Source organism: Diplotaxodon limnothrissa, linkage group LG5 (genome assembly GCF_057381915.1).
Source record: "Diplotaxodon limnothrissa isolate DT_005_m linkage group LG5, D_limnothrissa_male_GT1.1, whole genome shotgun sequence".
NCBI lineage: Eukaryota > Metazoa > Chordata > Actinopteri > Cichliformes > Cichlidae > Diplotaxodon > Diplotaxodon limnothrissa.
This window is the reverse complement of record NC_140600.1, coordinates 22,515,149-22,527,623: the sequence shown is the minus strand read 5'-3', so window position 1 is coordinate 22,527,623 and position 12,475 is coordinate 22,515,149. Positions and strand designations below refer to the sequence as shown.

Below are 12,475 nucleotides of genomic sequence, written 5' to 3'. Positions count from 1 at the left end.
TAGGCTCCAGCCCTCCCACGACCCTGAATTGGATAAACAAAAGAGGATGGATGCATGGATGCTAGCAGACTGTCACAGTTGCGTGTAGTTTTTCATGTTTGTCTAAAAAATACTCACTAACTACTAGCCCAAGGGTGTTATAACTTCAAAAAGTGAGAGGCAAACCTGAGATGGAGAAGGGTCACCTTCAAAGCAAAAATTGTGTCTCAGTGCTGCAGACAACATGTTTCAGAAGGCGCAACTTTTACTTTGAAGGCAAAGCTTCTCCATTTCTGGTTTGTGTTGTACTTTTTAAAGTTTTACTACAACTTGAAGAGCTTACCAGCATTTGCAGATGAGTGCATCACTCCTATGACAATCAGAAGGAGGTTTTCAGGAACTAGTTGGGGAACAAACATTTGCCCCTAGAAACAGGCGTTTGCTACGGGGTGGACTGTAGACTCGTGTGACTGGAGCTTTATCAATCACTTTCACAGTGATTGCAGTCAACCTCCAGCAAAAAACCTAAAATCTAATGTTTGCCTCATGACCTGTGTTGGACAGATGGCCTGTGTAACCAGGGGCTTATTCGCTTTATTCTACATAGTCAGCGTGATTGTCACGTGTCCAAAAGTTGTCAGCACCTACATGTTTTTTGCTGTTGTCCGTTGCTGGGAAACCTTCAGCTACATTAGACAGGGATAAGATTTTTCACAGTAAAACAGAGGTATGCTAAATGTTTCTCTCTGCAGTTAACTTATATTACTCTTCTCATATGAAAGTGGTAAAAAATTTCCCATCTAATTCTTGGCAATTCAGGGAATAGTGTTTCCTGTAATACTAAAAAATTCCTCTGAGATTTTCATTGTCTTGCATTTCAATTTTTAATTAATGTGACATTGGGATATTGTCACATGGATGATTAAGGCTGAGTAGACAATCTAATCATCTTTCTGCTTATTCGCGATCTAAAGTTTCACATGGGGCTCCCCAGCACGAAAGACTGGCAACACACAAATGCCTTACTATCCACTTTGTGAAGCAGTCTCTAGTGCTTTCGCCACAAAGCCACAAGTTGTTCTCAGTGGATTACCACTTACTGATGGATGAGAACATTTGAAGAAATCTTTTGAAAAAGTGTCCTCAAGTTTAAACTATGCTTTTGACTCTCATTAAGCCATGGTGCCTGAGGCTTTACATAAACCACAAGAGACTCCACTTAGTGCCTCGGTGTTTTAAATTGCAATTATTTTCTGAAAACACCTTGACATAGACTTAAATGTAGACTGCACAGTGGATCAACGGTAAGACGCATCAGCTACTAAAAAATGTTCATTTATCTGAGGGTTTCATGTCTGAATGCTTACCTTCGTAAAATCAGCAGCAGTGGCGGCAATCACGCCGAGTCACACCTGATAACATTAAGTATCCTTTTCAACATAGCGCGTCTGAATGCATGGAGTCAAATCCATTATTGGATTGGCGCACACAACACTGTACTGTGTTTATTCAGAGTGAGAGAGTTTCATGCATTTGTGCACACAGCACAACAGCAGTACTTCATTAATTAGTTATGTGAGATTATCCCTGACATTGAGACAGGATTGATCAGGATCTCACTGCAAATTACATTATGTACTTCACTTCAGGCAGGTGAACTGTAGTTTATAAGCTACATTTGTATATGTACAAGTTTGTATGGATCTATTCCCATAACCACATACACAATGTGGCTCCTGTAGTGATCAAAACAACTATCGCATTACAGCTGCTAATCAAAGAAAAGTTAAAATAATTCATTATATGTTACTTAGTGTCAGATCTTGCTCATACTACATAATATTGTGTGAAACTGGTAACTGCTCTGTCAATGTTCCCTGAGGATTATTAACATAAAACTGACCCATATGAATCACCGAATGCCTACATTTTAAATATTCATGAAGCCAGCAATGTTACATATCCCATGTCTGAGAAGGAATGAGTGTAGCCTCAGAAGGACTGAAAGTGATGGTCCGCCATAGACTGTCAGCAACTGTGTGAATTTCAAGTTCACAGTCGATAGATGAAAAGTAAAGATTTTCCCGATGGGCTCACTGCAGTAAACACAGAGCTCCTGTAGAGAGTTGAACAAGGTTAGAGTTTTGTGGCAACTCAAGTGTTTGCCAATGAGTCACAATTGCTAACATGCTCTATTTTAATTCCTTTATTCTCCCCATTATCGCCACACTTCCCTCACTGTGGATCCAGGGCTGCTGCTTCGACTGTCTTTGAAGATGACGGCCATGACTAAACAAGGTCTAAGTTGTTATGACAGTGGAAATCCTCCGTTCCTATTTAACTGTTGGCACCAGTGCTTGAAGGCCAGGGTGTGCAAGAAAACCCAAAGTTTACAGTCCTGATACGCCACCTTTGTGCCACCCCAAACAGAATGCTGAGGCGAGAACAGACCAGCTTTAAAGACAAGCACTTTACAGAAAGAGGCACTATAAAATAGGCAGCATTTGATTTACTCCTGGCCTCTGTTTTGAGTGGTCTGCTATCACATCATGAACCACAATACAATCTTTTAATGATATGTGCGCCTAATGCATCTCAGAGCTGAAGGACTCCAAAATGCATCCTTTATGAAGAAGCACTGCTGCTTATTTATATTCAGTAGCTGTTACAGCTATAAAAGCCCACTTAAGAAAAAGTCAAATGCAATGCATTTAAAATATATACTAATTTATTATAAAAGAAAAGGTCAGAAAAACAAAGTTAGGTTCCTTTGTTTTCCTAAGTCTAAACCCGGAAACACCACGTTTCTCTTAATGATGTTCACTATTCTTCTTTCAGTACTTTCAATCACTCCAAAAGGCTGCTGTGGTTATTTTCTTAAAGTTTCTGCATGTTAACAAAAGAAAAAAACCAAAAAGCTCGTAACCCCGTGTAGTTACTTCCAGCAGAGAGTGTAATGAGTTTTTATTTCGGTGTTCTCGTTTATGCAATAGATGGCCTTGCATTCATGAGTAAAAAATAGCATGGACTGGGTGTTTGCAAATGTGTGCTTATAAGAATAAGCATGTTAACTGGACTCAAAGACTTTATTTGTCACAGACACAGTGGATATGTGTGCTTCAGTGCAGTCTGATATAGTGATCATAAAGCCATTTCCAGCAAGCGAACCTGAAAAGGATTTTTAAAACGTATGACTTTAAAAGTGTAAAATGTACATAAAGTGTGTAAAACTCAGTCTTGACCTTGCAAAGGGTAATTGAGAGAATAGCTGAGAAGCTTCTTGAGTTTTTTCAGAGCTAAAGCCTTTCCTATCCCTAGACGAATAGAAATATTTCCATGCTCAGTTGGCTCTCAGTAAACAATAGTCTCTTTGTTAAACTGGTTATACTCCTAGCTTAGGACACAGATCTAATGTACACCTTGTTTTGTGTTCTCTTTACCTCTCTGTCAGGCCACCTCCATCAGACTCAGGACCTAAAGCAGGCGGCCAGATCGGTCATGGGACAGGTGACAGGTTGGCTTCCCATGACACCCCACAGCATGCTGCGCCTCATGGAGAGCAAGGCCAGGGCCATGTGGCCAGGAAGAGTCTGCAGGTGGACGTCGGTAGTAGCAGAACTGGGAGGTCCCCTTCTGCGTCCCCAGACCGAGGCAGTGTCCCCACCTCCCCTTACTCTGTGCCTCAAATAGCACCCATGCCCAGCAGCAAACTGTGCCCCGTCTGCAAAACCACCGACTTGATGGGCACTGGGGATGACAAGCCGAACATCAACACCTGCACGCAGTGCCGCTCCATGGTGTGCAACCAGTGTGGCTTCAACCCAAACCCTGACCTAACAGAGGTAGGTGGATCTGCTTCACCAAGATGTTTTTATTTTCAAGGATTGTTCTCTTTTATCTTTCACTACAGCAGACCAGTGCCACATAGTAAAGGTGAATTCATCTGATTCCCGGTTACTGTCAGTGAGGGAGTTACAAACGTAGTGAGCATCTGCCATGGTGCATTCGCACGGAAACAAAAACATCTCAAATACTGCTAAAAAGGTTAAAAAATGCAACCGTGTAATCGACTGCACAAACATATTTGGAATGAATTCAGGCATACAGCATTGCAGACTGCCTCAGAGCTAAAGAGAATAAAAGGAAGAGGGTTACTCTCTAATGTTGACAAACTGAGCACAAGATTTTCCTTGTAATTTTGATCTGCTTTAAAATAGGACCAAGTCTAAACACCATCAGGTTTTGTTTGTTGTCACATGATTGTATTATTTTCATCATCAGTCAAATATGTGTACTGCACGTCTAAAGTCCTGTCAGTATAAACTTACCTGGGACGTTAGGAGGTACACCTTGCTAGTACCACGTTGGATCCTCTTTTGCCTTCAGGCCTGTCTTAACACTTTATAGCATAGATTCAACAAGATGATGGAAACATCCCTCAGAGATTTTGTTCCACATGATAGCATCACACAGGTGCTGCAGATTTGAGTACAGTGAAATCATTTTCATATTCATGAAAGCAGTTTGAGATGAGTTGAGCTTTGTGGCATGAAGTGTTCAAGGTTCAACATGTTGTGGGTTCAGAGATGATCTACTGCACTTGGTTGTAATGAGTTGTTGTTTGAATTAGTGTTTCCTTCCTTCCATCCTCCTCTGACCTATGGCATCAACCAGCCACCTTTGCTTTTTTGGACCATTTTCTGTAAACCCTAGAGATGGTTGTTTGACAGGAGATCACCAGTTTCCAAAACACTCACATACCAGACCAGCCCATCCATCAGACAACAACAGTTTCAACTTCAGCAGGTCGTCTTGACTACATGCCTAAACATGATTGGTTGCTGCCATGTGATTGACTCTTTATGATGAACAGGTGTACCTAACAAAGTGGCTGGTGAGTGTACAAACTGACTCACTTGTTGCTGTAGTGGAGGTCAGTCATTGGTGTCCTTTGCTCCTACGGGTTATCAGTAATTGAACTCAGTACCTGCTCACTTTCCAACAGCTATTTCACCAGCTGTCGCCATGGTCTCTGGCTGCTGCACTGCCAGTCTTTTCCTCTACACCCTTTGTAACGTCATAGTGGTGTATGCATTTTTTTTTGAAGTGGGTGATTCAGGTGCTACAATTTGGTTTAATTTGTCTTTTGAATGTTATTTCTCATTGACATTTATGAGTAATGCTGTTGATGACAATTGTTATCAAGTTGGCTCTGACTGACTCATGGGTTGAATTGCACCAAATGAATGGGAGTCAAGATGTGAATTAGATGCATGTTGTTTGAGAGCTGTGAACTTCTGCTCCAGCCATGATTTCTCTTGATAGGTGGAGTATTTAATAGTTTGGTTGGCTTATAATCTTTCATCTGCAAAGACCTGGTTGCATGCACTTTTCCAAGGTGCATAGTAATATATTACTCACCCCCTACTAGCCATAATAAATCAGAGGCTCTTACCTCTAGAGCAAACTCTGTTGTTTATTCAGCTAATCTATCTTTACATAACACTTATGTGAAGTATATTGTGCCTGTATATTATACATCCATCCTTTCTGACAAGCACATCCTAATCATGCCCAGAGCCTCTTCTGAAAAATCTGAACAGATTCTTATATCATCCCAAAAAAGGAGCACAACACATTACCCCATCATTCGCAATCATTCATATGCGTCTAAACACTCATCGCTGTTAACAGGTAGCTAAGAAAGCCTATTGCCTTCATCTGAAAATAAATCACTTGCCTAATTTGAATTAGGCCATGCTTCACTGTAACTGTGAGTCAAGTGTGGCTGTGTCATCTGTCACAAAGTTTCAAATCAACTTCACTGAGTCATGTTGCAAATTGAAGCCAAGAAGCAATGTCAGTTACGCTGGCCTACAGGCTATCAGAGCGACCGTAGGCTGAGTAAATATTAGGATGCAGAATATAATGTTTAGGTTTTTTGAACGATAAATGCGTGCATGTAAATGTACTGCCCAATGGGTGTGTGTAAGCTTGATGACATGTATGCATCGGGTGCATAAGAGAGGAGACTGCAAACGTTGGAAGAAGAAAGCAGTGGGAAATGGAAAGATGAGAAAGAAAAAAGCATGGACCAAAGTGGAAACAGACAGTAAAGAATAGATCATGGCAGGGAGTGAAGGAGAGCATGGCAGTAAAGAGAACAGCGGAGGTGGGTGCTTTTCAGCTCAGGCTTGGTGTGCTTGTCAGATCCTGACAGAGAGAGAGAGAAACAGGGAGGGAAAATGTCCAGCCTCTGGAGACCTGAAGATTTACCCCCTTAACCTACTTAGGATGGATTTGGCTTCAGCCTCACTACAGCATATCTAAAACAGCCTTATCACTAATCAGGGAAACTGATGACAACCAAGGTGATGATAATGCAGAAGATGACGATGACAGGAATTACGATTACAGTGATGGGAACTGGCCCAGAGAAAGGATAGCCATAGCAAGGCTGTGTCAAAATCCACACAGGGATTCTCTTGATTCTTAATAGTAAAATATTTGTATATAAACATATATCCTGTCCTGTATAATAACAAGGTTTTGGGATTTTCTGAGATTATAATCTTGTTTTCATTTGAACATTTGGTGTTTTGTGTGAAAAATTACCTGAAGAATTTTCTCATTCGTTGTAGTTTCAGGATTAGACCTGTGATGACAACACACTATTAGGACCACTTCTTGTGCAAGAGATGTGTGTCTGCAAATAGTTTACAGAGACCCATTGAAGTCCCCCAGATTATCAGGATAATATGAGCAAAAATCTGTCATTGAAGAGGATTTCCCATTAAATCACAGAAAGATGGCAGTGCCGATTAAAGTCCTGATAGCTGTGGATGATTTCATGTTTGGATTTTTGAGCACAGACTCAAATAGCGGGGCTAGCCTGGATTTTCTTTTAAGAAGCCACATTATCTTGTAAAGAGAATCTCTCTTCACTCTTTGAGGGGTGAAGATAATTGTTGCAATGCACGTCAGAGCTGTGTTAAACTACCTCTTGATGGTAATGCAATTTGGATGTAAACAGCGAGCGACAAATGGATCTCACAGACCGCATCTGTTACGTGGCTGTCAGTCAAGCTGAGAAGACAAGTTTTATTTAGACATGATAGCTACGAATTCAGACATGCCGGCTATCGTGCACGTGAACTAAGACTTACATGTGACGTGACGTAGGTAGCACCGAAATGAGAAAACGAGAAAGCCAGAAAGGCAAGAAATGAGACGGTCTAAAGGCAGCCTTAGAACAACAAAGAACAAGAGCAGTGAGAGCGATACTGAGAATACCACAGACATTCTCCCCTGACAGTGTTCTCCCACCACCATACAGGGGAACATCTGCTTCATAATTGGTCCAATTTCTATTTATAGACCCTACCCTCCTTCTGTCTGCAACGGTGGCCCGGTCCTGAGAAGCCACAGCTGAAAGAAGGAGGGAGAGGAAGAGAGAGAGAGACAGAGCTGGTTGAAAAAGCTGTGCCGTAGCAGGAGGAGACAGAACGGGAGGAGAAAAAAAAGCATCATCATAAATTAACCGTAATAGCCAGAGTGTTCGTACTGACACTATCTATCTCTGCATAAATTCAGCGTAGGGAGAAAAAAAATACCCCAACAACAACAAAATGGAGAAACAAATCAGAAAACAATGCTAAGATGCTTTTGAAAACGAAATTTTTTCTTCATACAGTTTGGTGATGAAGACACACCCCTGACATGGAGCTGAAACATTCTTCAAACAAGTCATGAAACAATGACTCTTTAAAGTCTTTGTTTCAGAAATGCCTTGGAGGTTCTTCTCTTTCTTTCTTTTTTTTATCAACAATCCCACAAGCTGAAAGAGCAGTTTTAACAAATGCTCCCACACAGAAGCACTCTATCTCCTCATTCGAGTTTAAAATATAGCAGGTAGGTGGCCACAGTTTACAGTTGCAGTAGATAGATTTAGCAACCAAACCAAAAGCAGTAATATCGATTTGGACTCTACAATAAAATGTTTCCAATCAAGATCAGACAAAAAGCTTCAGTAATCAGATGAAACAGGCAGACGTTCAGTATAAAAAGAAAGCGAGAAACCCACTGTACATCTGTTAGGCACCAAACAGCAGACTGGCCTCGTAGACACTGTGTACTGAAAACCACAGATTAGATTACCGCGCTATTGTCATTGTTAGTTAGTGAAGGCCCACTTTCTAGCTTCAAACGGAGAATTTTTGCCATCTTGGTTTTGAAACTGGACACAATGAGTGAGGCACAGGGCTGACTAAAAAACTGAGGCTCACTACATACTCTTTGGATAGTCATATGTCTGACAAACGGAAAAAAAACAACATCCCTCTAAAAGGCATAAATTCAATTACCCTTGAAACTAGAAACTGAGACCACAAACTGATCAGGAAAACATATACTGGGTGCACAGCTGGACGTCTTTTGTACACAAGCTTACAGTTAAACACTACATTTCTCAGTCAGACATGGGACTGTTTAAATCGACTTTAATGCTCTAAAGTTCTAATCCCAAGGCTGAAAATCAATTTTCTCAAGCGACACCAACCGGGGAGAGCAAGCTGTCCATAGTGTCATAAGTAAACATTCTGTAATTTTCAAGCGTGCTCGAAGGCAGCTTTGTGGGTTGTGAGTGTTTCAGGTATGGCATTGATCCCAGTTTGACCTTAAACTTGTGATTACTTCTTAACTTTTAGAAAGTGCGCTGTGTTCTTCAAACTGAGGGCCACTTGAGTTTTTTGCTGAGCTAAAAGGAATAAAAGAAAGAGTCTATCTGCATATGTGTGACTGTTTATATTTCTTAAATAGAGTTCAACCAGTCTGCTTCCTGTTCGGAAGGTGAATTTGTCATATGGTGTAGAGCAGCTTGAATGCAGACTCCTGAACAAACTGATGATGAATCCAGAAACAGGCAAATATGGTCCAAAATCCAAAAGAATAACACAGGTGCCTCACACACCCACACACGTAACAAAAACAAGAGGATTATATATTTAGTCGGAGTAACACAAACACACAGGTGTACTGTCTCTCTCGCACTCACGGCAGGTACACAGTATGATGCTACAAAGAACTGAGGCCAGGTAATCGAGGAAAGTGGACACAGGAGGGTGACGAGACACAGCTGAAACTGATTAAAACAACACAAGGAAGTAAATACAAGGCACAAGAGACAAATGACTACCAAAGTAAAACAGGAAGTGAGTAACAGAAACACAGAATATAAAGCACTTCACAAAAGAGGACTAATAAGATCTCATAGAAAACAACAAGGAATCAAACTGAAAGAACTGCTGGAGAAGAAAGGATGTGTACTGTTGAATATTATTATAGTTTTCATTTTTTGTTGCTAGAAATTGTGGAGATGCAGAGTAAAATTCTTAATTTTTCCCATAGCTGAGGCCTTGCACTATTTGGACAAAAATATTGGGTCACACCCCTTAATCTTTGAATTCAGCTGTTTACTGTGCCATTGCCATGGGTGTGTAAAAGCAAACAACGGGCCATGAAGTCTTTCTTTACAAACATTTGGGAAACAATGGGTCATTCTAGAGAGCTCGATGTATTTGAGCATGATACTGTAATATGATGCCACCGTTGAAACAAATCACTTCATGATGATTTTTTTTTTACCTCCTAGATATTTCATAACCAACTGTGAGTGGTGTTATTGCATAGTGGAAGCGTTCAGGAACCACAGCAACTCAGCCCAAGTGTTTAGAGAACGGGGTTGCTGAGTGTTGAGGCTCATAGTGCGTAAAAGTCACCAACACTCTGCTGACTCAATAACTTCCTCTGGCATTAACATCAGCACAAAAACTGCGCCGGCAGCTTCTGGGCATGGGTGTAAGACGTAGTACTTGAGTCGATATAATGCATGTTTGTTTGTGGAATGACACAAACACAAGCGATCTGTTTGAAAGTTTTAAGGTCTTTCAGATTTTCATCACATTAGCACTTAGTGTTTAGTGAGATGACATTTGCCATTAGCAGATGTTATTCTATTTGCCCAATAAACAGTCAGCAAGGCTGACACAGGCAATCGGATTGGCTGATATGTTGGTGCATTGCAGAAAAAATAGTTTTCTCTGTATGTTGCTGTATGTTTTCAGGGACATTATTAGTGGGCATTCATGGTTCTCAAAGTATATTTTTAGCTGATTATTCTGCAGCGCCTGCCTAATTTGGCAGTTCTGCTTCACAAGCTCACTTGGGGTGTTTTTTGTTTAATTCTGTGCTTATTTGTGTCCTTTTGATAAAACAGTAATGTTATATGTGTGTCTGTGCTAACTCTGTTCCACTGGCTTATTTAGGGCCTTTGTTTATAATCACAGTACACATACACACACATTTACATGCAAATATAGAGAAAACTGCAAAGCAAAGTTAGCCTACACATTAAATACAATCTAGATTTTGTCAAATATCAATATAAATAATTAGACGCTACCTGAATCAGCAGTGTGTTTGCTGACAAGCCTCATTCCTCGGTCAACAAAATAATTCATCACTCACTCAAGCTGCAAGCTGCAGTTGGCCTTTCGAAACGGCCACATTTTGAGTGGGTAATGTATTAGTTATATAAATGTAAATACAGTGATATGGTCATATCAGTGAAGGATAAGTCCATTATACCCCAGAGGAGGCAGAGGACGGTTCCTAATCCCCTCAAATTAATTCAGATATTTAGCGTTAGACTTTTCTAATCCCCCTCTAACTCTGGATGATGTGGCACAAGAGATTCAGTGACATTCAGATCTGGCAAAGTGTAACACAATGAGAATGTTTCATGAATCACTATTAAAGTTTCATTTTAGTGAAAGACAGCATTGCTTCTGTCTGACATGGGTGAGCTGTGAAGAATTTAATGTAGGAAATCAAGATGTCATTTGGTTAGATTTAGAGTAGGAGATAAATCATGTATGAAAATACCATTTAGGGGAATCTCTTCAAGATTCAGGGGCAGGGATAGCTCAGTAGGTAAAGTGGTCGCCCCATGATCGGAAGGTCGGCGGTTCGAATCCACTTAACGGCTACCCTGAGGTACCCTGAGCAAGGTACCGTCCCTACACACTGCTCCCCGGGCGCCTGCTTAGTGGGCTGCCCACTGCTTCACTGAGTGAATGGATCAAATGCAGAGAAAAACAAGTAATTTCCCCATGGGGATCAATAAAGTATCCATTATTATTAAGATTCACTTAATTTTAGTGAATGTGATCTTTTTTCTCTCGATCCTTCTAAATTATTCTTTCCATGAAGCTGTTGATCTTTGTGTGTCTTGCTCTCTTTTGATGAGAGATTCATTTTCTTCCGTTTGACGATGCTAAATAACATCAGAGCAAAAAACCCCCCCCAAAAACCAAAACATGTTCTGAAATGAATTTATTTCTGAGTCTACCTACTAGTCAACAAATGTTTTTCCAGGTTTTTCAACAAAAACATTGAGTGCATGTCTTTTGGTCACACCCTAAACTACATGATACAATACATACACTTACACAATATTCAAATAACCATTTAGCCAGTATGATATGCACAGTCGACTATTTAGGTTTTTGGACAATGACACAAATTTTGTAGTTTTTCCTCTGCATACAACCGCAGTGTTTCTTAAATCAAATATTCAATATTTGAATATAATTCTATAGCCTTAATTCTAGGTTTTTAACAAAAGTATTGTATTGACTGTTCGATGTGTGGTTGTTTTCAAGTTTTGAACTTGCACTTTTTAGATGTTCACTGGAGCTCTCTAAACAGAGATGTTGATGCAAGTGAAGGAGGCTGACAATCTGAAATAAACCTGTGAGAGAGATTTGGTAGTTCGGGAGTGTCCATCTGCTTATCCATTTTGGGGTTGTGGGTGGGAGCTGGAGCCTACCCTACCTACCATAGGCTACCAAAGGACATACCCTGGACAGGTTACCAGGCGTGTCACAGGGCTAACACACAGAGACAGACAACCGTTCACACTCATATTTGGACCTATAGGCTATTTTTAATTTAATAAAATTTTAGTTATATAGCACCAAATCACAACAACAATTGCTTCAAGACACTTAATCTTGTAAAATAAAGGCACCCTTTGAGCAAGCACTTTGGCGACACTGGAAAGGAAAAACTCAATTTTACCAGGAAGAAACCTCCAGCAGGACTAGGCTCAGGGAGGGGCGGCCATCTCCTCAATTATTTGATGTGAGGAGATGAAGACGAGATTAAGACACACTATGGAAGAGAGCCAGAGATTAATAATAACTAATGATTAAATGCAGAGTAAACTATAAACACATAGTGAGTAAAAAACGTGAGTGAAACAGTAACCCTCAGTGCATCATGGGAAGTATGTGGCGAGAACCCACACAAACATGATGGGGAGAACATGCAGACACACAGAAGGTCCCCTGCGAGATAGTGGATTCAAACCCAGGACCTTCTTGGAGTGTACAATACATTCTTACAAAGACTGAATGCACTGGGCAACTTGGCAACA

General features: G+C 40.6%; 1 protein-coding gene across 2 annotated transcripts in view; it reads left to right on the top strand.

Annotated features, from left to right (window-relative positions):
- Positions 1 to 12,475, top strand: part of bsnb (bassoon (presynaptic cytomatrix protein) b) — a 74,692-nt gene that overhangs the window by 5,600 nt on the left and 56,617 nt on the right. For both annotated transcript variants that reach the window (XM_085353284.1, XM_085353283.1), the window contains exon 2: positions 3,431 to 3,821. In XM_085353284.1, coding sequence (XP_085209410.1) covers positions 3,431 to 3,821 — 391 coding nt within the window. The remainder of the gene's footprint in view (positions 1 to 3,430; positions 3,822 to 12,475) is intronic.